The 27236-nt window shown below is 39.2% G+C and overlaps 1 protein-coding gene across 2 annotated transcripts in view; it reads left to right on the plus strand.

Annotated features, from left to right (window-relative positions):
* The window catches only part of LOC306946966 (BEN domain-containing protein 5-like), a gene marked incomplete at both ends in the record, with an annotated part of 850824 nt that overhangs the window by 447150 nt on the left and 376438 nt on the right, over window positions 1-27236 (plus strand). For both annotated transcript variants that reach the window (XM_079536119.1, XM_079536118.1), the window contains one exon: window positions 1003-1042. In XM_079536119.1, coding sequence (XP_079392245.1) covers window positions 1003-1042 — 40 coding nt within the window. The remainder of the gene's footprint in view (window positions 1-1002; window positions 1043-27236) is intronic.

Raw genomic sequence — 27236 nt, forward strand, 5'->3', positions numbered from 1 at the left:
CCAGGGATGAACATTCACTGTAGGGAGTACCAAATCAGTGTTTCTTCCTCAAGGACTTTAAGCTGTCACCCAGAGAATACAGTGAATGTAATGATGAGAATTAGATTAGAGAAAGATCAATAGGACTGACAATAAATGAAAGTAACACAGACATTATTGAGCAGATTAGGAGAGAGAAATTAAACTGGACAGTGTAATCTGAAATGCCAGCTATACACAATAATGATGGGCAAAGTTAGGGAGAAGACAGAAAGTTAGAAAGCTGGGAAGGAGAGGCAGTAACAGGCTGTTTGTGAGATGAGGGGTAGCCATTCCAGTGATGGTCTAGTGATGGATGCTTGCAGGCCTTCCAGAAACAACTATTTGGTTTAAACTTGATATTTGCCATCATAAATCCCTGGATTTTGTGATCCGTAGAAATATTCAGTACTGGTCAATTCTGGCAGGCTTTGGGGTGAGGGATAACTGGTGGCAATGCGATCTGCAGGCTAGCTGTGCTCAGCATAAAAAGAAACTTTCCTTTTATCAGTCTTGAATTTGTCTAGATCCCCTTACAAGTCTTTGAAAGGTTTACCCCAAGGCAATGTAATTGTGCTTGATCACATCCAGGCTATGAGTCAGTGATTGATATGAATAAAGAACTTAGGGTTTCTTGTCTTGGTTCCTTGTCTCCTTCCCTATGGAATCAGAAACTGCTTTCATAAGTATATCGGTCCATCTGTGCTTCTAGCTATCCATTTCAAGTATATGCTTCGAAGAAGAAATAGTAACACTTTGTAAGTGCAAATAAAAACACATTAAAAAGACTGAGCTTGTTGTTGGTTTTTTTGTTGTTGTTGTTTCTCATAAAGTACATGAGGATCCCATCCAAAAGAGTTACTGTGAACCATGTAACTTGTAATTAATTCTGCTATAAATGTCAGAACATTCACTTCACAGGTCTAAGCTCACCCACTAAAATTAGTCTCCTTTTAACAATTCCTTTTATAATTTGTTTTTCAGCAAAGACGGCAGCTTGACCTTCTGACAATAACCAGCCCTGGTAAGTGAGCTCTGCTGCATGGCTCTCTTCTCTTTTCTTAAAGAGATGGTTGTCTAAATGTATTTTTTTTTTTCCCCCAGTCTCTGACATGCAAAATGAAAAACACTGTTCCCCAGAAAATCTTTCACGTAATAACAAGTGACAGCTATATTGTGCTTGGCAAAGCCCCGGGCAGTTATCCGTTCACAGAACTGCCTCTTCAGACCTTTACTCTATGAATTTGAGTGTTGATATTTCTTTAAGCCTCCTGGGGTTACAGTTAGCGCTATGTCTGCAGGGCAGATGCCCTCAAATTCACAATGTATGTTTGACTATCACAGAAATGCGAGTTTGGCTTTTCTCAGTGGCAAATATGAGTAGTTTGGGGAGCAATGGGACAGTGGCCCTGTGTGCAAGTGGTGGGAGGCAGGAGATCCAGGTTTGGGTCTGGAGAATTCTGATGTGGTATAGAAAATATTGAGGTGAAATTTGAAAGGTGCTAAATGATCTTCTCCGTAACAGCCTTTCTTGTTTACCTATTGAGAGGATTTAAAAATATATATACTGCGGATGTGGTGGGCTCTTTGGCATAGTGAGCTCAAAGATCTCAGTACCATGATTAAAATGGTGGCTGTTTGGGTAGTTCTCTTTGATCTCCACTGTTAAGGCTGGGTGGCTATTAGTTTATTGCTGGTTTTTTTGTCTCTTTCGTTCTGTTGGCTGCTATAGTAGTTCACTGCCCACCAGCTCCAGACATAACGCTGTGCTTGAATGGTGCTACCTTTTGGTTATTTTTTTTTTTTCAGTTTTCCAGCTGTATATGCACATTAAGCTTTCCATTTGGCTTTAACTGGGACTAATGAGTTCTGGCTTTAGCTGGGAATAACGTGTTAGGAAATGAACAGGTGTTTTGGGAAGTGAACAAAATGTGACTCATTTGCTTGGATAACTATTTTGCATCAATAATTGCTCTGACACTCTAAATGTAGATATCATCTGTGACATGGTTTCTCCTTCACTAACCTTGTTAAAATAATAAGAATTAAAATAAGGAGGAGGAACACTTTGTTGGGACAGATGTTTGAGGCTATTGGCAATTGCATCACATTTTTGCATGTTCACTTTTCATGCAGTTTGCAATTATGTTAATGTATGCTCAGGGCACTTGCTGATAAAAGCAACAATACAGTGTGATACAGCCATTGTCACTATTCTGACTGTAACTTCAAGGACAAGCATGGCACGTTTTTTTTTTTCATTTTTCATATCTTCAACATTCTCTGCTTCTAGAGGAGAAAGAAAAGGGAAAAAAGACCTCTAAGTGTCTTAATCGTAACAGGCATTCAGATCTTGGATAAGGGCACCGAAGACCACCTAATTCTTTAATTTAATTTAATTTTGATTAAATAAGACCAAAGGAAGGTTGAGGAACAGAATAACCTTATATGAGACGTGTCTGTAAAAGGAATTTTTGATACCTTTCTTGTAATGTTAAATACTGACATCACTGGTACAATGAAAGGTTGACTTCACTGATTTTGTGCATTGGTGTGATTGCAGTAAGTAGCTATTGCTTCAGATCTTTGGGTTTAATACAGCAACTTATTATATCAACAAAGCAATTAATTGGGTTGGTCAAAATAGCTGTATTTGAAAACAGCTTCCAGTGGTTGTGTAGGTAGACATACTGCACTGAAACAGGGAGGAGCCTCTTGCCTAGCTCCAGGTGACTTCTGAACACTGAATCATGTATGCGTGGCACTGGTGGAATAGCTCATTTGTGTGTTTAGTTCAACAGGTGTGCATCATAAATCTGTAAGCTGAACTCATTCAGCTTACAGGGCATTCTGGAGGAGGGAAGAAATGCAGAGAGTAAGGGATGTCTCATATACAAAGGTGCACAGCTGATCTGTTCCAGTCTAAGAAAGCAGCTCTGGAAAGCTCTACAATGTGCCCCAAACTGGAAGAAGTCTTTGCTTTGCCGTGGGTTTCCAGAAAAAGCCAGGCACAAATGATGCATAAGCTGGGAGCGAGCCAGACTCCATCATGCTTGAACATATCCCTTTGAAGTAACTGACACCCATGTAAAATGTGGAAGGGAGTTCACGGCTCTGCCGTACTGCTGAGTAGCTGGAGGAATGTTGAGTTAAATTTATCAGTGCTCTCGCCACACTCCTTTCTTCTTGCCCCTTGACATGTGAGTTACAATTAGACTGCAGTGTGCTGTACGGTTCGGGGTGCCAGGTTCAGAGCTGATGTGCGCAGCGGGGTGGGGAAAAGATTTTAAACATTCATTAGTAGCTGGCAGGGACGTGCTGGCAGGGAGTGGGACATAATGAGGTTTAAGTTTTGGTAATTTAAATTTTCTTTAAACTTAGCTTTTCTGCCTCTGAATTTGATCCAAAACATTTTCTCTACACTTTGTCTTCTAGACTTTAGGTTTCAGGACCAAATTTTCAGGTGGCTTAATCTGATCTGCCTTTAATTTCTGTGCGATCATGTTCTCTAATGCTTCGAATGTGCACATGCAACTGTGTCACGTTTCGTGGTAACCACTCAATAGTTGCAAATAAGATATCCCTGTTTCTATAGCTTTTCCCTGGAGACAAAGATTTTTGCATCTCCTCTGTTTACGATAATAATATAGCTTTCCAGTTTCTCTTCTTAGTAAGTTCATCTCCCACAGAAATATTTTTAATTATTGATACCATAAATGGAAGTGCGTTGGAAACTATTGGCTTTGAAAATAGCTAACATGTGATATTATCCAAGAACCATCAGGAAAATTCTTTTGAAATTCTCTTTGATTCAGCCGTCCTCAGGGCTTTATCCTTTTCTACCAGTCTCTCTACTGCCAATTTAAAACAACATTCTCTTGAAATCAGTGCAATGTCAGGAGAAATTCATCAGCACCGTAGGTGCATGTTTCCCAGATGTATATAAACCTACTACATTTGGCAGCAGTAAATTGATTGCATTTAAAAAACCTGCAGTAGTTGAATATTCTATAGTGCCCAGCTTGGCTACAGCATGGAATATAAAGTATTTTAAGTCTCTTTCAGCTCTGTTTTAGGAGAAATAAAGTAAGAGCTGACTCCATAATTCCTTCCTCTCGATTTGTTCAGATTCTCCTCTGACCACATTAGGAATTTACACACACTGACAGAGTGAAATATCCCTGATCTCTGTGGACTGACACTGAGATTTGATTGGGAATGCTAATGACTGCGTGTGTGCTGTCCCCTAATATTCAAGCTCTTGCACTTTTAAATAAGGAAGAAAGCTTGATTTAAAAAGTATTTATCAGACTTATCTGTGGAGTGAAATATTCTCTCCCTCCCCCCCCCCCTTTTAATATCTTCAGTGCAGCATGCTCTAAAAATGTCTCCATTTCATTAATTTGTGATATGCTGCTACAGGAATTCTTTTAAGGTGGCTTTAGTTTCTGCCATACATATTTTACTGCTTTAAATTATAGATATAGGACTGTTGCCTAGTTAATTTTCTCTGGTTAGGAAAATATATTTCTGCTCTCCTGGTATTGCATAAAATGATATGTGGGATTTGCTCTATTTTTTAGCTGATTAAGTTTTGCATTTCTACATATTACTGCTTATGAGACCTCAAGTAAAACTAAGCAAAGGAAGGAGAAGTTTTATAGTATATTTGAAAGTTTCATTTAGCCATAAATTCCACCACTAAGCCCCCCTACAAGACTTTTCCATTACCTTCCTGGACGGTCTGGCTATCTTCTTCTTTTTAATTGAAGCATGAAAATAATATGAGCCCAGAGTCATGAAGCTGGAAGATGGGTATTAGTAAAAAACGATACAGAATAATAAAATGTGACAGTTGTTTGCTGCTAAAACTTGGCTACTATTTTTGATGGTCCTTATTAATTAATACGACATTGATTTTGTACTAAGGAGGTGTCAAGTGTCTGGGTTTTTAAACAGTCTGACATGATTATTGCTCGTGTTTGTTAGTGAAAATTCATATGCTTTTTTTTTTTTTTTTTAAAGATGGTGGAATAAAGAAATTATGTATCTGTTTGCTAATAAGAGTCTTTCATTGCTAGATGATGAATAGGAGGGAAATCATTTCTTGTATCACTGTGGTATGGTGGTGGTATTAATTCCCCCATGGGCCCATGGTATTCTGAAGTAGCTTGGAGGAACCGGACCTCACTGCTCTGCAAGGCAATTGACCCCAATTGTTTGAACCCATGGTACAGGAATTTCTTTGCCATGAAAAATAAAACATGCATGCTGAAGTCTCAGAGTGAAATTAGCGTTGTCAGTTTTAGCCGAACCCAAGGAACACTGGAAGAAATTTGTTCCACACTTGGTGATCCTTTAGCAAGATGATGCACTAACAGAGAGCACAGAGAATGCACAGCGCCATTTTAGTGCCATTAGGTTGGTTTTGGCCATCCTGAGCCTGATTAAGAAATTTGACTGTATCCGATTCCTCATCTTCGCAGCATCAGAACAGCTGTAAAAATCTTCATTTGCTGTGATAAGGAGGGTTAGTATTGTTGCTTATAATTACTTATTTGTGCAGATCGGTATCCTCCTAATTCTTATTTATACCTCTCCGTTGGGTTGAAAAGAACAATTGCAGAGATTCCAGGTATCCACTGACTGGTGTTACTGTTCCTCCTGTCTTTCCCCTGCGCAGACAGTCCTCTCTCACAGCATGTCCCAGGAGAGTAAGTTTGCCCTCACCTGTCTGCCTGTTTTTCCTGATTTATGCCCATCTGTCTCCCAAAACATCATATATATCCATCTCAAATATCACACTTCTGAGTTCTATTGAAATGACTTTCTTTTTCCTTTTTGCTCCAATAACCAGAGTTTTTCCATTTAGTTACCCGATATTTACTTTCAGTAAGACTGTTTCATCCCCACCTTTGCATTTTATTTTTTTTTTTAAATGACCTTTTTTGGATTCATGTAGAATAAGTGATATTTACAAAATCAAAATAGGGCTGCAGAAAGGATGTACTAAAGGCTAATCCATTACTTTTGAAGAAAAATATCAAGTTTTTCCCCAATACCTTATTGCTATTCTGGGTCACCATGATGTTTCCATGCACCTTGGCATGTCCCTTTAATTGGATCCTTACATAGGGAGGTCCGGCATGGCTGCATTGAAAGCTGACATTTCTAACTAACTGACCTTTTCAGGCCCAGTGATACTCCTATAATGATTATCCTCTAGCATTGTTTGGACACAATACCACATACTTCACAGCACATAAAGAATATGTTCTTTGAGAACTATTCAAAATGCCCAATCTCAAGTTAGCAAAATGAGAAAATTGGGTGCAAACATTCATCAGAGTGTTATTGTGCAGGTATCGATTTGAATGCCCTTTCATTTCTCCAGGAAAAAGTGTTGTATTATAGAGCTCTAAATTAACTTCTCTTCGTTTTTTCTTTTTTTTTTTTTTCCCCAGTAAGTATAAAAAGGTCAAATTCATTCATAAGGCTGAATAGTTTTGCAGGATATAAGCAATAAGATAGCAATCAACCTTCAAATAACCTTTAAAGAGACAGTATCTTTTCTTATGTCCAGTAATTGATCTGCTCATTAAGTTCCTGTGTACTCTTTGGGGCTCACCTAGCCAAAAAGTGTGCAAGACCTGTGACAAAAAGATGAGATGTCAGCCAGAACAAAACAGAAATAAATCCTCACGTTGAAATATAAGTATTTTATAGCTGGGATGGGGGGGAAGGGGGAAGGGAGTGGGAGGGTTGGAGTTGATGACAGGCTTGAAGTTGCAGTGTGAACTCCTTAAGTTGACTGCCATAAAGATGAGCGAAAAAGGCCTTGAAGTGTGAATTTGTTATTAGTGAGGGTGATGATGATGGTGTTCATACAAGCTGGAAAGCTGAGTGTATCTTCTTCTGCCCTTCTGGGTGCAAAGATGGATGTGTTTGGAGATGGCTGCAGGTCCCCCCTGGCATGCAGAAAGTGTGTTCTCAAGGTGAAGCCCAATGTGGCAGGTATCACTGTGTGGTTCCACGTTTAGGAGGAGCTAGATTGCCAGGCAGTGGCTTGCTTTAACTGTAAGTGCCGTTTGGTTGTGTGCATTTGTATGGGGGTTAGTGCTCTTTGCCTACTCAGAAATAAAACCCGAATCTAGCTTGTCCTGCTGTGACCTTCACAGCTCTGTGGGCAGGGGCTGTCTCAGCTATGGAGCTGCCGTTGTCTCTTCCAGATACCAATCGGCAGATTAGTGTTCTGTCCATGTCTGTATTTCTTTTCTGCATGTAAATCCATGTTATGTTTTCAGTATTATTTTTATGAATTGCACATACACTGAGGACTATCTGTGCATAATTGATTACAAGGAGTTGTCTTGGTTTTTATCTTTGATCAGACTTTTCAGAAGCAGCGAGTATCCCAGGTGACGAGGCTTTTCATGCTGTAAATGTTTGCACATAATGCTTTCTGTTGTACTTCACAATGTGCAGAATGAGCTCACTTAGAGGGAAAATGAGCAATTTTGTGCACAGGTGTATTGTGCTGCTTCTCTTTTTGGGCAAGCTTGAGGAAAACTTAAAATAATTTCCTCCTCTCTCTCTCTCAAAAAAAAAAAAGACAAAAAAAATATCCAACAACCTTTCTTAGTATTAGATGGTTGTAGAGAGCATGGAAAGCTTTTTTTTTTTTTTTTTTTTTTTTTTTTTTTCCTTTCTTTCTAATGAAATTATAATTAGCAAGGGCATCTGTATGGAAACAGTTCCTTCATTCAGGATTTTTTTTGTCTGTCTGTTTAATTATCTGCCGAGTGACCTGAACGAGACTCAGTGCAAGATCAGTATATTCTCCCTACCTGGAGGCAGCAGGGGTTACACTGACATCACAAAATGGAGGGCAGTGCAGCAGCGTCTGAGCTGGGTGCTATCCCTGCCAGAAACATTGCCTGACTCTTGCTGGATTTTGCTGGCTTGAGTGTGCTGTCATTCTGGTGCTGCTGGTTTGCACCTGGACCCAAACCTTTGCTTGTGACTTTATTTTTAAACCTAGGTGGGCACATGCATCTAGCTGTGCTCCACTTTATTTTAGTAGTCTGTGTATCCCCACCTACAAGGATGTCGTTGTGCTGGATGTGGACCTTGTGGCACCAAGCTGTCCCCCAGTATTTGGTACCTGAAACAGACAAAGCAGGGGTGATGGCTGGAAAAAATAGAGAATGTCAAAAATGAAGTATGATTTTAATAGAACTGCTTTTTATTTTTGAGAAGATTCCCTCTGCTGTCCCACTACCCCTTTCCCTCATTTGCTGCTGTAACAGAAAATGGCCAAGCATTGACACTTACACAGTTAAATGGATGAGACTGAGGAAAAGGGAAGCTGGAACTGCACAAGAGAACCTTTTCTTAGCTCTTTTTTTTTTCTTTTTTTTTTTCCTAAGAATTGCCAGTGGGCTCATTTTTTTGGTATGCAGAACACTTTCTATTAAAGCAGTCGGCCAAGGTCACTGGGAAACCCACAAGAAAGGATGACCTAGAGCCTTTATTATTATTTTGAGCTTGTAACTTGAAGGCACAAAGGAATTTTTTAGGAGATTTGAATGGGGAAGGTGTTATGGCTTTGCAAATCTGACTGAAAGTGCAGAATAACCCAAAGTGGAGCAGTGACTTGTTCATCACCCAGCACAGCGCAGTGTGGTACGGAGTTATCTGAGATGCTGCTAAAGGAGATAACATGGGTACTGCAAGGCGGTTGTATCACTGCAGTCCTTTAAAAGCAGGTTAGAGGAAGGTGAAATACTCTTCTGTCACTGCAGTCTGCTTCTGACGTAGCAGCTGGCTGGGATGTCAGCACTGGACTGTGCAGGTGCTGTTTGTGCTGGGACAGAGTGCTGGCAGCGGAGCCAGGGATGCAGGCAGAACAGGATGAGGTCTGCAGCAGGGCCTGGGGAGGGCAGCGTAAGCCACAAAGTCATGTTTGCTGGGCCATACAAATAAAAATGAAAATAAGCATGTTCGAACCATCTAGAAGACAGCAGGGGATTACATTATTCTTGATGTTTTTATTACATTACCTGCTCTGTTACTCAGCTGCAGCTATTGTCCTTATCCTCTGGGGACTACTGAAAGGAAGAATCGTTTGTAATGACCCTAATTTTCCTGCCCATCTTTAGGACAATCTCAGAGTGATGCTGAATGTTACTGTGCTGCCGTGCCCTGTGCTCACCCTGCTGCACCTGCCAGGGGCTGGGAGGGTGCAGGGCCCCGGGGTTGATGCAGAATGAATCCCTATCTGGTCACTTAGACCTGCCACAAGTCTGTGCTGGGATGTGATCCAGAGCACCCAAACGGCCTCTTATCTGGACCAAACCCCTAATCTCTGTCAAAGATCTGAGGCAAGCAAGCTCCTGAGCTGTGTTAGCACATGATGCCCAACTCAACTCTCTCACCCCAACGTTCTGCATTTTGTTAATCCTATATTCTAGGAAAGCTTCCCAAGCAGCCTGAGCATCCAAAGACAGCTGCTCTGGGCTGCACCACAGGCAGGAGCAAAACAAAGCAAGGCGTCCCCATCCCTCTGGCCAGGTGAGGGCGATCACTGCTGTACAGGGCTCCAGCAGTGGCTGCAGGAGCACTTGTGGCATCTCGACAAATGCCTCCCAAAGCAGGACCCGTGGTGCTGTGCGTTTGTACCCAGCACAAACAGATGCCATATAACAGCGCTGCTGCTAATAAATATAAACCGTATAGATGTCAGGTTGCCCTGAGAATGTATTCTCCCCACAAACCAGGCGTCTCGACTGTGGTGTTCAGGAATTAACTGCAGGAGTATTACTCTCTTAAGGCTTTGTGTTATAGTTCTGTTTTCTTCACCTTTAACCTGGCAATGGATTATGACCATACTTTCTCTTATAACTAAATGCTCTTCTGTCCTTTGACAAAACAGATTTGTGTCTTTTCATAGCTTTCCGTAGAGGGCTAATAATACATGGGAAAGCTTTACTGCCCACAGGAGACTTTTCCCAGCCGTAATAATAAGAAATGCTGTTGAAAAGTCATGATCAATGTTAATTCAGTTACTTTTCATTTTCTTTTTTTTGTAATGAAATCTTCTACTTTGTGCATTTTATCCAGCACAACCCCATGAATTGCTCATTGGAGAGAGGGGTCATTGGTTATAAAAATGAATTCTTCCTGTCTGTTCTCATACAAAAATAACTGCAATATTTTGAAATGATGTATTCAAGGGAGAAAGAAAAGTGGAGTCTTGGATGTATGAAAGATGTAAATGTTGTTTTCCAGGTTTTATGGTTCCCAGATGCCTCCTCTAATTGCATAGCTAACCCTGAGTTTATTAAGTTATTTTCCAGAGTCAAACTCATTTGTAAACATGTCAGAATAAAAACTAAAGTTAAAAAAAAAAACAAAGCCTTTGGATTAGAATTCTGGAGTGATAAACAAACTAATTTAGAATGTATTTGCATGTAATTTACATGTGCCAAAATGGGATTGCGTGTGGTTTGTAAATACATGTCTTGAATCTATTTAGCGTTACAGAATAGTGCAAAAGAAATTAATTGTAGCTTTAAAAAAAAAAAAAAAAAAAAAAAAAAAAAAAAAAAAGGTTAAAATAATAAAAAGATGGCTTAAAATGGCCCATGTTTGAATGTGACTCAATGTGCAGAAACTGGTGAGGAGAGATAAGCACGCAGAGAAAGCTGTAAATTCTAGCAGCAACATCTGTAGTAGTTAGAATACTGTGTTTTATAGCAATCCCTTACCTCCCCCCATGGACATTACTTTGGCATCCAGCGTATTTATTATTCACTTTCTGCAAGGGAGGTTTTGCTAGCATAGCCCTAAAAATAAGGCCTGTTTTTCTCCTTCGTGTTCAGTCTTGTTCACGGTTAATGCCATCAGCTTCATCTGAAGCATCTTGCCCACTTTTGCCTGCACCCTTTGGCACGTGATCACCGTTTATAATTATCCTGCTTATTGCAGTGCTACCAAAGGACCAATCAGCCAGTAAATCCTCCACCTTGCCAGGCATAGTTTCCTGAGAGAGAAGAGAGCTAGGAGACAGAACTTTATGTATTTGTATGTTTGCAAACCAAAATTTCAGATTACTATGACCTGCTATTTATTAGCAAGGAGGAGCAGATAACAGGAACTCTTCATAATTTTTTTCAGGCCATAGTACTTCTATTTCAATGCGTAGATAAATGTCTTTAAATATTTTCTTGTACTTCTTATTATTTCATCTCTAGAAATTTGATTTCCCATTTGAATATGAGCTATTTTGTATATCTGCTTTGAACATTAATTATTAATTAGATCTAAGTCTCTTTAACCATCCATTTCTTCTGAAGGAGGCAGCTGGATGAAATGAGAGAGATGCATCATGATGTAGCTGATAAATTAGCCTCTTATCCCAGGAGAATCCGATTCCTCGCCGCTGAGGCTGAGGCAAACCAGAGGCTGGAGTGGAGGAGACTCCCAGCTTCTGCCCGTTTGGCATTTGATACAGAGCGTGAGCCTACTGGGATGGCTTTTATAATTAAATCACTGGCAGTAGTGAAAAAGGAGTATCAGTCCCATATCCTCCATTCTTTCAGAGTTACTGCTGGTGAATGGACTCAGTGAGTGGTAGGTTGGTGGTATCTTGAATGTCTTTAGGTTGCATTTGAAAGTGGGAAGTTAGAAACACAATAGCAGATAATTTAAGAAAAAAAAAAAATGAGGGTGGCAATTAGCACCAATGAGCAGCTGTGAAAACAGGAGTTTTTCTCATTTATTTTAATTATATTTTTGTTCAAACGTTTGCATATTTATCTCTTATTTATTGAAACCTTCCATATCATTTTTCAACAGCAAAGGAGATGCTTTGATTTAAATCTGCATATGATGTGTATTTAGCTCTTTATTTGCCAAGTTCAATGCAAAAACAAATCCTTGTTTACATGAAAATTACCTATATATGCTTATCTATATGATCAGTCAAAAAGCTGGACATTGGATTGCAGAGCTCATCTGGCCAGCTATAAACCTTGTCCAGTAAACACGGGAATGCCTTCAGAAATCTGTAGTGTATTCATAAGACTTTGATTTCATTTTGTTGCTTCATGCTGCTTGGTGCTCAATGCTGCTCAATGTCTTTCAAAGATGGAGCGCTTTCTTGGCTTTTTTTTACCTGTACTCTTTGTTCATAGATGATCTGTTCCAGAATGAAACAGTGTCTATTCTGATGTTTCCTCCAAACTTCACTAGAGGTCGGACAACTCGTTCAGTTCAGATGGATGTATAAATGCCATACAGTTGAATTGCAGTTGTCTGTAATTCTGCCAGTGATGTAGCCTGATTTCTTTTATTGAAACTCAGGCCATCCTGTGCTGTTGTGGCATTTCTAAGGACCATGGAGAAGACAGACATAATTGAATTTCTGTTCTCCCCAGAATTCAGATGGGCAGCTCAGGCAGATGAACCACAATGGGTCCTAAGCTGGAATAATTTAATTTTCTGATTTCATTAAAATATGGTTGGCAGGAGTGATGTTCACCTGTGATGGACTTAACCTTGAATGACGAAATCCAGGAAGCAAGTTATTTCTACCAGGATTATATCCCATAATATAGAAGTTAAAGAATTCTTTTAGATAAACAGATGCACTGCCCCAAATTTTTATGCAGTAGTTTTAACCTAGCATTTACTGCTTGAGAATGCTATCTGGGTTGTTAAAATGTCTGCTTAGACCTCAATAGCATCAAAAGTGTAAGTAGAATATTTGAGAATAGTAGGGAAGCTAAAATCAGATGTAGCTATGTCGTCCTAGACTCAAAATAGACAGTAAAGCGAGCAAAACACTGGCAAAAAGGAGCGTGGATGATCAGTAAAATGGCTTTCATTTAAAAAGAAATCAAGTTGAAATGTGGTTTTTTTTTCTTTTTCTTTTTTTTTTTTCTCTAGGATCTGCCACTAGTGTAAATAGAGCTTGAACTCGATTTCTAAAGGTGTAAGGTCATTGGGTTGTTTTATTATTTTTTTTTTCCTATATTTGAAAAGTGTTGCAGCCAGTGCCACGTAACTGCATTTTAAACCGCATGGTTTTGGATAAATACAGTAATAAATAAAAGCCTCTACTGGCTTCAGTGTGTGGTTGCCTCATCATAACAAGTTTATATTCATTAAGGTTGAAGAGAAGATGATTACAATCTCAAACGTGGTTTGCTTGAGAAGGGCTGAATTTCTGCAGCTGTATAAAATTTCTAGGAAATAATTGAACAGAAATGTGCAAGAGTGTTAGAAAGTAAAACTCAAATATACGTCCTTAATAGAAATAGGGGACAAAAATAAGTGTGAAGTTTAAATAGGAGGGAATATTATGATTATGTTTTTTATTTAAGTGATAGAAATGAAGGAAACATCTCAATGAAGCTAAAACTTCTACTTCAAGTTTATTTGCTAGCATCTCTTTTATTGCAAATATACAGTAAGTCTTTACAACTCAACAAGTTTGAATTCTTTTTGAGGATGCAGAAAAGGCAGATGTGTTCAGCAGGAGTTTCTTCTGGTTTCTTTCATCTTGGGATGAAATGCTTTCAAGTCCAGTAGTAACCGAAAAGGATGTTGTTTTTAGCACTGTTACAGGTAAATACTCCCAAATCAGCAGGCTGTGACATTCCTTGGGCAGGAGTCCTAGGGGAGCTGGGATCGCATGAGACCCAAAGTCATGAGTAATAAGTAGAGTTTGGCACATGGGGAGATACCATTTTATTGTGCAAACACTCAGAAGGGCAAGTAGTGCAGTTCAGACTCTCATGGACTGATATTTTGACAACAACCCCCAGGAAATTAATGAAAAGACTTATGGAGGTTTAGTTTGCATAAGTTAAACACGAATGAAAAGCAGTCAGCATTTTGTGAGAAAGGGGATTTATCAAGTAATTTATCTTAGTGTTTGAGTATATTATAAATTTAGTTGGTAAAGTTAGCTGCATGATCTTTTTAAGGTGTTTGATTTAGTGCCTTACAACTTTTTTAAAATATAGAACATATTAAATAGGTTAAAGATCAGTCAGCTGCCACATCTCACAAATCACTCATCGTGGGAGAATCTCTCTTCAATAGGGCTCTTTTTTAATGGGATTCTTTTCACGGTAGTGGGCCCAATGAAATCTCTAATGATGATTTGTTGGTGATTAAAACATCACTGTTGAGTGGTTGAGAAAGATGTAGAGCAGTTAGTCATACAGCACAACCTTGATCTCTTGACTGGCTGGATCAGGTTGCACTATATGCAATTCAATATAGCAAGATACAGAGTTCTGCTTAAAGCCAAGACTTCACCCAAAGTCTGCCTAATGGAGCAGCATTGATTGAAAATAACTTGGGATTCTGAACTGACATGTAATTAAACTAGATATAGTCTGGAAAGCTATATGCCAAAAATATATATATATTTTTTTTCTGAGTAGTTTTGCAAGTGGTTAGACTGGATCGGAGTATTTTAATTATATTGCAGAGTATAAAATCTATGTGTGTACCATAAACTGTTTAGGTATCCAAAAATGGCACAGAGTATTGGAGAGTGGCTATAGTTGGCTGTATGTGTCTGGGGATATGAGATGAGCACTGATATTGCCATGATAAAGGAAGACAAGATTTTGTAACAGCACATAGAGAACTGAGCAACGTGGAGAGAATGCAGATAAAAGCAGAGCTTTCTTACCATCTCCAGTCATACTGAATGGAAAAGTATCCTTACATACCTACTCTATTTGGTAAAGTAAGCATGTTTTCACACTTAGTTGAAGCATAATAAAACCTGGTCTGGAATTTGTCTGATCTTCCTGTTTTGAACTAGGTTTTGGTGCACAGAATAGTGGAATTCTTTGAAGAAAATTTGGGTTTCATTGTGGCTTTAACACAGAGGCAAGACTCAGAAGTGTATTCTTGCCCGACTTTTAGGTGACCAATCACACCATGTATACTAGCTAAAATATTTCACGCCATGTTAAACAAAGAAGACATAAACAGAAGTAATATGGGAGTAAGGAATAATAATTTGTCTGCTGAAGTACTCTGAAGTTAATAGCACAGATGGGAAGATGGGTAGAAAACAGAAGATAAAGACATGAATCAGCAATGCCATTGAGCAGTCTACCAAAAATAACGTTTCTATTGTGTTACCTTTCTCTTCTGCCTTGAACAAAGTGTCCAATGTGATGAACTATGACTGGAAATCTTTGGGCTACATTTCAGTGTCCCAGAAAAGGAAAAGTTGTCAAAAGATATGAAGATACAAGGAGTGAACAGAGCAGCCGTGCTTCTGAAACAAAATGATATTACTCTTATTTTAGATGTGGAATTCTGACAGCATCTCACCAAAGTTAAAGGTCAAACTGGAAGCAGGGAACTCACAGTGCTAAACTAATAACATAAAAGAAAAATTAGCTTGCATGATGTTGAAGTTGCTTTGCTGCTTTTCAAGGCTTTTTTTTTTTTGGTTGTTTGTTTGTGTGGTTTGAAGTTGGGCTTTCCCTCTAACAAGGCAAAAGAATTTAATGACTTTATATTGTTTGGAGTTGAGTGAGTGCCTGCAGGCTTGCCTGATGAGAAAAGTGACATCCTGAGGAAACGTACAGCAAATTACAAACAAAACCCTTATTAGTAGTGGCAGTTACCTCCTGTAGTAGGATTGATTTGGAATCCCTGTAAGGATAGTAGTGCTCTCAGCAAGCTCCACAAATAAAAGCATTTCTTAGGAGTTTATATTCAAGTTTCCTTGCTCTAGTAATGTTCAGATTCAAAAGTTATACATACAGCCCTTTTCTCTTGCAAATGCAGTGAAATAAGCTGCTGCTTCTACTCAACTTTAGAGTAATTTTAAAGAATAACAAGGATTCAAAGATTTGGGATGCTCCCAAAGAAAGATCCATGGTGTGGATGCATATTTTGTCTTGGCTCAGAAACCAAAAGGATCGTTTTGATTTATCCAAAGAGAGGGCATGCAAAGAAAAGCAGGAGAGAGAGGTAGGCAAACAGAGGCTTTGCCAGGGCAGCAAGGAAGGGCCTGGGATGCAGCAGGGAGGGTATAGAGAGAGACTGAACTATTTGTCAACAGCAGTGTGAAGCAATGGCTGTGTTATTTTGGAAACTTTTTCTAAACTAAAATTTTCATATGTAAGCAGTCTAAAAGCAGCCTTGACAGGAATTAAAACAACCTGCAGTACTTGCTTTGTTTCCCATCAACCACTACTTATGTCACAGCAACAAGTAGTGAAAAGTACCAAAATTTTTGTTCCTCTTTGCTCTGTACAACTAAAATATCTGAAAATACTTACTTTGAAAACCCAAAGAGGCATCAGAATGGTGACAATAGAGAGAAATGCTCAGATCTAATTTTAAATCATGTTGCCAAAGCTATGTTTAGACTCGCACACTGTGTGGACTGGCAGGAATGGATTTTTAGAGCAGAACAGTTGATGTTGAAGACATCATGCCTCTACTGTATGTTTCTGAGGTTTTTACTTCGGACTAGGTCTCATCTGACTTCGGTGTCTGCTGGTGTTTGGAGCACATCTTCAGATTTGATTTCATCTGAGGGGAATCCATTTTGTGTGCTCCAGGATGCTCTGTGATGTGAGCCAAAGCATGAGATGTGTAGATAAGAGGCTGGCTTCAAAACTTAAAATGCCTGGGATGTCATATGGAGGAAATAAATGCTTTGTCAGTTAACTAATTGTCAAATGGTTCTGCCATCTCCCTTCTTTGTTTATAACTCAGGGTATCGCCAGAAATGTTCTGAAATTGAATTACTTTTGGTATTGTTTAATTTAGTGAGTGAAAAATCATTGTTAACAGAGTAAAATAATGGTTGTCATTGGAATGCATCATGTGGAAAGCTAAGCATTTAAGTTTTTGCTTAATTGTTTTATTGTTTGAACAATGTTTAGTAGCTATTAGTTCTTATCGCTTGGAGGTTAGACTTGTGCCCTTGCTAAACACAACTATTGATCTTCAGATGTGAAACCATTCAGAAATGTATTAATACACCTGTTAATTGAATACACTCATATTCTTTTTTTTTTTTTTTCACCTTGAAGTATGTTTTACTATTTTTAGAGGCCAGTTAATTTTCAGAAAGGACCAGTATAGCCAGAATCACAGGCTTAGCTGTCTACTAAGAATTCGCTCATTGCTACCTTGCAGTTTGACTGCAAGCCTTGAAAGTTACATGCAATATTTTAGGCTTCTGCCAGCTGAAAGATAAACTAAATAGCAATTCCAAAGTGTCTGCTTACATTGCATCTGATGTATGGGAATAGCTTGCTGCAGGTGCACTGTTGAGTATCTAGGACCAGTCTCCTCTTTCAAAACTGCAAAACAGGATTTCAAATCCTTTTTCAAAGTTTTCTAATTTGAATTGATATTACAATTTAATGCACTATATTTTCTACAGCCTGAGAGGAAAGAAAAAAAAAAAAAGTCATGTTTCATTTCATGCATCAGGACTTCATAATGCAGGGTATCCCAGCACAATGCAGTACTCCATTGCCAAATGCATTTTCTTCTCAGGAAACAATTGGCATTGATTGGTGCTAGTAATGAAGCAGTAGGTTAGCTAGATACCAGTCTGTTCTTCTAATGATAACTTTGTTTCTGAGTAACTCTCAGTAATCAATTCATCTCACTTCAGCAAGGACTTGATATTCCTCACTGATACTATCTTTCATTTATATATATATCAATGAAATATCATATATTCTATGTGAATTATTTTTAGAGGCTTCCCTTTTATGAAACACTTCTTTTTCTTCTCTGCTTGAACTTCTAGGACTTCTTACCAAACACTACAGAGGATATATTTTTATAATTTGGTTGGGATGGGGAAAACATTTAAAGAATTTGATCAGAGAGTGGATGAATGCAATGAAAAGGGTTTCTTTATGCTTTGTTATTCATTCATCTGTTTAGTTTTGATTTCTTAAATGGCCTGTAAGGAGAAAAGCTACTTGATAGAAGTCTGAATTAAAGCCAAATGAGAGGCTGATTTACTCCAACAATACTACTCCATTTAGCACGTTTGTTTGGATGACTTCTCAGTTGGTAGCAGTCATTCCCTCGTTAGTATAAACATGGTTTACCTTCCAGGGTTACTCTTCATTTATATAAGGGCTCAACTCTTTTACACACTAAATATCAGCTTTGGGAGTGTGAAGACCTTATTTAATGACACACCAAGGTTGTTACCTTCTGCAAAAGCTGGTGCATTAATAATGTCTGAGAACATTTCCTCAGTTTTATCACTGCACTGGTCTTTTCAGTGGCAGACTTAAAAAATTTGACGGGGTAACCTAACACATCCAGAACGGTGTTAGAAGCAAGATGCTCCTGTGCATAAGCAGAACACATTTCTTATCCATAAACATTTTGAGGACTGGGTTATTTTTTGAATTTTAATGGAGTGTATGCTGAATGCTGACAAACAATTATTTCTAGCTTTGTGAGGTCACTTCTAAGCATTGTTTGGAAACTGTGCCTTCTGTTTGTTGTTATTACTTGTTTGTTTTTCCTATGAGTGAACAAACTTATGGAGATTCAGTTAGGCTAGAGACTTCAACATCAAGCTGGGAGTGTGTGTGCCCACAGCAGACTCAACAAGCCCTGGCAGCCCAACAGTGTCCCAGCAACTCTCAACAATTCCCCTAAAGGAAGAAAGCCAGAGGAAGAATGGTTCAAGCAGTCCTTAATGCTCACTCAGCCTCTGGCCTTTTCCCCAGGGCTGTCAGCAAGGGTGTTAATTAGTGTCAGTTGTGACAGCAAGGAATGGCACTGGTACCACAAATACATTTGCTAAACCAATTTGCCAGCAAACAGTCCACAGATGGAAGTGACTTTGATTCACCACCATCTTGGGCTGTGGTAAAGGTAAAAACTGCCTGACTCACTGCTGTTCTCTGAACTCCTCCCATATTCTTTTGCTTATAAAGATGGTTCTGGAAGGCAGCAGTTTAAATGTTCCATTTTCCCATTTTAGTTATTTCCCTGACTGTTGTAGATTGCTCTGTATTTCAATATTGATGAGGATATTTTCCTCAAACGCATCTGAGGCTTTTGTTTATCAGGGATCAAAGGAAGGAATAATCTGTATTTTTGCAAACAGATGCTTGACAACTCGGATATTGCATCTTCAGTGAATTGTGGAGTTAATGTGCCCAGTCTGGTCCAGAGGCTAGTCCAATAACAATGTGCTTTAGACCTTATGAAGTCTACTATCTAAATACAAATAGGAAGTATAGTATCAATTTCCTATTTAGTTGCAAGGTTTTCTGGCCTATCTTGGATGTTTGCGTCATGGTTCAGCTTCTCTCTTGTCCTTTTTTTTTTTTTTTTTTTCTTCCCCCCCCCCACCACCGTCCCCCCTTTTATTTCCTCAGTTTTCTGCAATGTCTGGCATTATCATTTCAATCCATTGATTCTTTGGCTCGGTGCTCACCCGATTCTAAGGTCTCATTTGTACTCCTCTCCACCTGTTTGAATGGCAGAGACCCAGCTGCCAAGTTCTGCAATATTTTGCTCAGTTGAGGATTGTGGCTGGCATCAATGCAGATTTCATTTAGTTATGCTGGCAGCTTTCACACTACCTCTGGGCTTGCTATAGGTGCAGACGCGAGTGTTTTTGTCACTTATTCTTCTTCCATAGTTTAAAAATGTGTAAAAAATATGCCCAGGCAAGTTGTTTCTTCATCCAAATTTCCTTTATTAAACAGGCATGCCATTTCCAAGGTGGAGGCATGCAATTGTGCTCTTCACTTGGCATCACGTTCTCATGCTGGTGGAGATGTTTGTGCTGCCCTTGGCATTCCTCCTCTATGTTTTTCTCTATCACTCTTGGGGTGGCTTTGGCAGCTGCAGTGTCCAGATGCAAAACTCTCATCTCTTTTCCAGCAGAAGCATGTGAGGTCTGTGTAAAAAGCTTTCTGGCAGAGACTGCATTTTGCCTGGCTCTACTTTGCTTCCCCAAGATTTGCTCTTCATCCTATAGAGGTACTATCTCCTGACCCACAAACAAGCGCAAGGAATTCAGTTTTGTAGGGTGTTTTTTTGGAGACAAAGCATCTTACCTAGCGCACACTGAAAGCCCTATTAGTTCCTGTCTCTGCTCTATTTCTTTTGTATAAACAGCTAGTTTGACATTTGATGAATTTGTCATCTTATATCTTGTGAGCACAGCAATACCATGCACCCTTTGGAATAAACAGTTCTGTTAACAGCAAGATTAATATTGTATGCTTGAAAGTATGGATTTTCTGATCTTTAATAAGTAGTAAGCTCACACTACAATTTTTTTTCCCCTGATGAAAATATTTTAATAGTCTCTCCTTTGAATAGTCTGCCTGTTTTCATAAAGAATAAAGGAAATTATTTTTGCAGGCCAATATCTTTTATCTAATAGTTTGTAATAGTTCAACAAGTTCAAGTGTTATTGCATGCAGGCATGCTCCACACAAAAAATGGAGATAGAGGTTTCCTTAACCTGTGAGAAAACTGAGGACAAATTCAAGGAGGAGTGTTTTTGTTGATGTCTGCCAGACTGGCATTGTCCTGGAGCATTTGTGCTGGCAGAAAGAAATATCTTAAAAAAATTTATCGTAAAGTTTAATTATTATAAGTGGAGTTTTTGTTGATAATTAATTAAGATTCACCATTGGAGGATTTTGATCAAGTTAGTGAATTTGGTAGCCTAACACTTCACTTTAAGATACTTCAGGTAACTATGAAGCATTCTGGCTTCAATCGCTGTACCTGTAACACAGAATCCTTAAATATTATGTTGTCATTAGAATTCTGAACTTAAAATATCTCTTTTTAGAGCATACAGTAGTGGTAAAGGAGATATCATTGGCCAGCAGGTAATCTAATTTTGCATGGGGAGGGCATTTGGAAAGATACTCTGGGATACTCTGGAAATCTAAGGGTCACGTCCCTTGAGCATGAGAAAGATTGGATGGCGTCTTCAGTTGTTAAATAACTTGCTGTTTTGACACACAGAATTTGGGTTGTTGGAAATATTTCCGTGTGAAAGCTGGTTGTTCACAAGTGCTAATGGTGGCAATATTAGTGTCATATTTTGTATCTTGTCAGTTCATAACCTTGGCCTGTATGTAAGAATTGGGGTGAACTGGCTTTTTTTCATCTCTTGTGATTAACAAACAGAGGTTCACAGACTGATGTGATGTGACTCAGTGTCAGAGCCTGCATGAGCTTTGGAAGACACAGCTTCTGTTTTGTGTCTCGCACCAATCAGTTGTTGTATTCAAACAATATTCCTGCTCTTTCTCATTCCTAAATCTCATTTTTCCTAAATCTTTCTGATCCATCTAACCACTTCACTTTCATAGCTCCAGATATTTATAAGGTGCTTGCTGCAGGAGTACTGAAGTGTCACAACATTAAATGAAATGCTTAACTCTAAATAAATAGTGCGTACTCAACAAACATCCTCTGCATTACTGTTAAAGTGTTGCTTATGCTGAAGTTTTCATGAAAAAGTTGTTGGATCTTTGAAGGAAGAGGAATCACTACTGATGCCACGGAGAATGCAAATCCAAGATGCCTCATCTAATGAAACCCTCATGGAGGAAGTAAATGTTCCGATGGACAACTGAGTACCATGTCCAGAGATGTTCACACCAGCAATGTAAAATCAGGAGGTTGCCACTGAGAATGCTGAACGCTTGGGCTGGTATCAGGGAATATTTCTGTTAGGTTGATAGCTTTTACCCTATAATAAGACCACTAGAAAATAGATTCATCATGTTTGATGTTCTGAGGTCATTGAATTGCTAGATCATGGAGGTCTTCATAGCTAATAACCAGTACTTCATTTTGTACTTGGAGTGAAGCTGGCAGTCAGCATGAGCCCAAGAGCAGGTGCAATATGCTCTTGTCCATTTACTCATCCTCTATGGCAGGCAGCCATGTCCTGCATCAGCTGAAGCTGCCAGATGTCCTTTGGGTCAGTCCCACAACCGCGCTCATTGCAGTAGTCAAGATTTTCCTTGCTGTTTACTTTCACTGACTATTCCTGTCACAGTTGTAACATTCACAGAATCACAAAATGGCCAGGGTTGGAAGGGACTTCAAGGATTGTGAATCTCCAACCCCCTGCCACATGCAGGGCCATTAACCTCCCCATTTGATATTAGACCAGGCTGCCTAGGGCCCCATCCATTCTAGCCTTGAGCACCTCCACTGTCGGGGCATCCACAGCCTGTCTGGGCAGCCTGTTCCAGCACCTCACCCCTCTCATAGTATAGAACTTCCTCCTGACATCCAACCTAAATCTTCCTCAACTTAAAGCCATTTCCCCTTGTCCTGCTGTTATCTGTTCTTTCAAAGAATTGATTCCCCTCCTGTTTCTAGGCTCCCTTTACAGAAAGTGACAGTTAGGTCACCCCGCAGCCTTCTTTTCTCCAGGCTGAGAACTAACATTAGCCTATTAGTTTAGAATTCCATTATTCCATGACTCCTTGGGAGTGCTATAGGCTGAAAGGGGTCTGTTTTGAGATAAAAGTCTCCTACTGCGTGTTGAATTTTTTGTTTTCTCCACCTGATGAAATCTCACAGTAGCTATCACTGATGCTGTTCTAGATTATCTTTCATGACACATTTGCTCATACTGCATTTTATCCACAGGAACGGTAAGTTTTCCTATATCAAGAAGTTCCTACAAAATAGCATATTCCATTTTGTAATTACTACGTTCTTATCTTCTTTTTCTGAAGTACAAAACTCAGTAGTGCTCCCTTTCAAGCTGAATTGGTAGAACCTGCTGTATGATAAAGTACTGTCATGTTGTTCAGGCTTTTTCTCTAATGGCGGCAGTTAGCTAAAGCAACATTTCAGCCAGCTGACTGTGTGCCTAGGTTATAATTTTCTGAGATGACTTCTGATTGTGGTGTTTGCCTGCTTTGTGAGACAGTGAAGGACATCAAGCACATCTTCATAAATGTTTTGAATTTTTATTTACAATTCAGATCAAGATACGTGTTTAAAAGTTTTGCAAAGATGCATTACTTGATGTATACTTGGCAAGAAAAACTGTTACTGCAGAATGAAGTAATCCACTCTTCATAGGCCAAGTAAATTGGAATACTGTTTATAAGGAAAAAAGGAAATATTGGAGATTGCTGAGTAACAAATTTTACTCTTTTTTTTTTTTTTTTTTTTTTTTTTGTATTCTTGTAAGAGCAATTCTGCATATCCTGATATTAAATCAGGATTTGTCTTTTTTGTTTGGACTATGTTTTTCCAGTTGTTAGTGGAAGGGCAGAGATAAGGTTATTTGGCCTCCTTTATCATGTGCCTGTATTGTCCTTGTCTAAATTTTGCTTTTCTGGGCTTTTAGGACTTGGGATGGTTTTTTGTTTTTTTTTTGCTTGTTCTTTGTTGATGATGATCTTTTGCTCCTTGTTTGTTTTTAAATAGCTACTCACATTTTTGCAGGGTTGTTTGTTTATTCCTAATTTGCTCATATATAATCTTAGGCTACTATTTTTCTTCCGTGTGAGAATATGAATTGTTTGCATTGAATGCTCCATTTTCTGCACTCTCAGGTTTAAAGAGTAACGAGCTTGAGTATGTATGTTTGTACTTTAATAACATGCACATCCGTCATGTTCCTGCGCTGCTGTTTCACTGATGGTAATTCAGAGAGTGCTCCTAATCCGCATTCACCAATTGCTCCTTCCTCTTAAATGTCATGGTTGTCACTGAAAGAGTGATGTAAAAAAAATATTAGAACGTTTTCTAGATTCTTCTGTGATCTGCTGCTACTTTCTTTCATGCGATGAGTGATGAGAATCATTCAGCGGGGACAGCTTAGAAAATGATAGCAGCTGAGTAAATCTGACTCATAGAATTAAATATCATGGATCAAATGGGCTTGTGCCAAGCTTTCCCAGTGGATTTAATGTAAGACTCTGACCCTTGTGGTATTACAAAAGTGGGTCAAATTTTCTGTGCTTGTACAGTAGGTCTTTTGACATTTTGCCCAATGCCAGTGAACACTATCAAAGGTTTTATCATCAGCTGCCAAGGAGATAGCTACAACTTTTGAATTCCAATAAAGAGTGTAATTGAATGGACTGTGTCTCAAGAAAATAATAGGGGGAAAATGAATAATGGCTGTTACATTTCTGTGTTGCCATGAGGAACTTTGTCACCAAGGCTCAGCTGGAGCCTAGCTGGCAGAGATTTTAGCATCAGAGAAGGGAATGTTTTTGTCTTTGTATGTTGGGAGAAATGCCCTCTCAGCCCCTTCAGCCACCAGATTCCAATCTACTCTGTTGTGTCCACAAGGTGCAGGAGGGTCTTGCATGTGGCTCAAAACGGAGGCTTCTTATGTTTCTTCGTCTTAGTACTAGTGGTCTCGTCCTGATCTTGGCCATCCACTTCAGTCTGACTCTAATTTTAATTCAAAGATTTTGCTGTCCTTCTGCTTCCTTCCTTTTTACTTGGTGTTGGTGGTCCTCAACCCTAAACATCTGATGCCCACTTATCTCAAATTAATAATGCTGCTCTTCTGCACAGTCCCTCGTGTGAGGTAGAGCTTACAAAATTTTTATTGCTGCAGTCTATATCTTATCAGATGGTGAGTTCCTAGTTCTGCATCTTTCCAGTCTTTTTCCAGTTGTTTGTCATTTGTGTTCTGTGCGTTGGAGATCAGTGGACCCAGAGTTGAGTCCTATTGCTGTCCCCAGGAGTTACAGCTGCTATAAGGCATCACTTCAGCTCCTCTGCTCTAGGAACAAACTGAGGTACCTCCACTGCTTCTTATGCATGCAGACCCTTCACCATCTTTGTAGCCCTCAAAAAAAGCCCAACTAAATCTAGTCTTCTGAAATAGTGATAATCCTCTTTATACTTCTGGGATGACACTGGAAGGTAACATTTATTTCTGAGCACATGGCGTAACCTAGAACCAGCTTCCCTTGCAGTTTTTATAAGTCTTAAATCTGGCAGCACAGAAGTTAATAGTTTAGGAAAATTTTGCTTTTTTTTTTTATAATTAAGTCTGTAGAAGGTAGAAATCAACAGTACAGTGCATTTTCCCAGCAGAGACCGTAAATTAATTAGGAGCAATTTACTGTCAGAAACAATTTCCATAATTTTAAGTAAAAAAGCAGAAAACCTGTTTTTATCCTGAAGTGATTTAACTCCCGTGAAGACGAATTATGTGAAATTGTGATTTACCTGCTCCTGCCTCCTGGTACCCAGGAATGATGCAGATGATGGTTCAGGCAGAGGCTGTTAGTGCTGGGGTAGAATTTCTAAGAGTGATGCCCTCTCCGCCCCACCCCCCACTGTTCAGATCTTGACCTTTTCATAACAGAATTGTCTTTGACACTTGCAAATTCCTGTCAGGAGATAATGAACAAATTGCAGTGCTAATCGAACACAGGCCTTTTCTAGGCTTTTGCCTGATAGTCACGCAGCAAAGGTCACTGTCTAACTAATGAGGGCTTTGGGTGATACCTTCACAATATGTGGGCTTTTCTGAAAGGCCAAAATTTATGGGTGCCACTTGGGGACAATTCAGCTATCACAAGCATCTTAGAAGTACAGGAAGGGATGATCCATCCATCACTAAAGCTCCATTATTGGACTTAAACACTCAGCTTCATATGCATAATTGCCAGACCTTGGGCTCCTCAAAGGGCCTCAGTGTCATTATGATAGATCCTCCTCCCTGTTTACCAGGAAGAATGAACGTTATATGGTCCATTGTGGCATTTAGTATTGCAGCCCATCAGGATTTTAGGGTGATTTGCAGATATCAAGTCACTGAAATGCTGATTTAAATGAAGGGAACATTTGCAGAACCATAAATTTGTCCTGTGAAGTCTATTATGTGGATACCTTTCTGCAGCTGATAAGCATTAAAAAATTTACTGCCCCAGCCTTGCATTTTTCTCCTTTTTTTGCTGGCCTTTTCAGGTGTGAATGTATGCTAGTCCTTTTTTTCTTTGCTGATGTACAATTAAAGCAGCCTGACCTCGGGCTGCCAAAGGTTTCACCAAAATATGTTTTAGAAACTCTGGTTTCCAGAGGATGAAATCTGCTGTATCATTAGTTTTTGCATTAAAGTGATAGGTGCACTTCATTAAAACCACTTCCAAACATGTAGAAATTATAGGCTGGATATGAAAAGGCACTTGAAGATTAATTAGGGCACTATCCTCAAAATCTGCAAGTTACCTGCAGAATGTTAAGCTAGGCAGGAGAGCAGTTATGCAGTAATGGTCCTCAGCTACTCTCACTGTGCTGGCACCGGATCACGATCTGAGCAATTACATTTCTGCTGGTGTCAATGCATTTCAATCTCATACAGACCGATGCTGTCTCCCTTTATAAAGAAGTCTGCAGGATTACCCAGGTGCAGCTGCAGCACTTCAGTGGCAGGTAAAATGATCCCTGCATGGAGTTAGTACATCAGTTGGGCTTGCACTCTTGGATGCTGTGGGATGCAAGGTGCGACATAAATGGATGTTATATAAATAGTTTTCAGTTCTAGAAATACAGGCTACAGCAAATGGTGAATGAGAGTTGACAGCATAATCAAAATCTGCATTTCACGCTGGAGGATGGCACTTTGTGCAATACAGTCTGTTAAGTAACACCCAGCATCACGTTTCCAGATCTCCAGTGAAATTATGAGATGTGAGTTTTGTTTAAGGTTGTATACTCTTCTTTTGTATTTACTTAAAAAGATCAGCTTTTTCTTCTGTTTTTATTTTTTCCTTTTCATTAGATGATTATCTCAAACCTGCCTACTTACTGACAGAATCTAAAACCCCACCAGCTGAGGATTTCTGTGTTTCAGTGGAGTGGTACTTGCTCAGTGCCTGGGTACCTCTTAGCTCACAGAACTGCTGAAAGGCAATGAGGACACCCTCTCCTGGTCATCCTCTGAATGCACTAATATATTTTAAAATTTGCAAGTTCTGTTTTACATGTGTGTGTTTTTATTTAAGATTGCTTGGAAATTAGTGCTTATTTGAACTCAGAATCTGGGACAGTGCAGTGAGACTCCTCCTTTGGACTGCCATCACCACGTGCATCAAATGCCAGGTCTGGGTGAATTGTGCTGGATATGATAATTTAGACATGCTAATCCATGCAGTGAGAAGCACTTTGTGTAACGGGGTTTGAGCACTGCTATCAAG

This window comes from Tetrao urogallus (assembly GCF_951394365.1).
Source record: "Tetrao urogallus genome assembly, chromosome: 5".
Taxonomy (NCBI): domain Eukaryota; kingdom Metazoa; phylum Chordata; class Aves; order Galliformes; family Phasianidae; genus Tetrao; species Tetrao urogallus.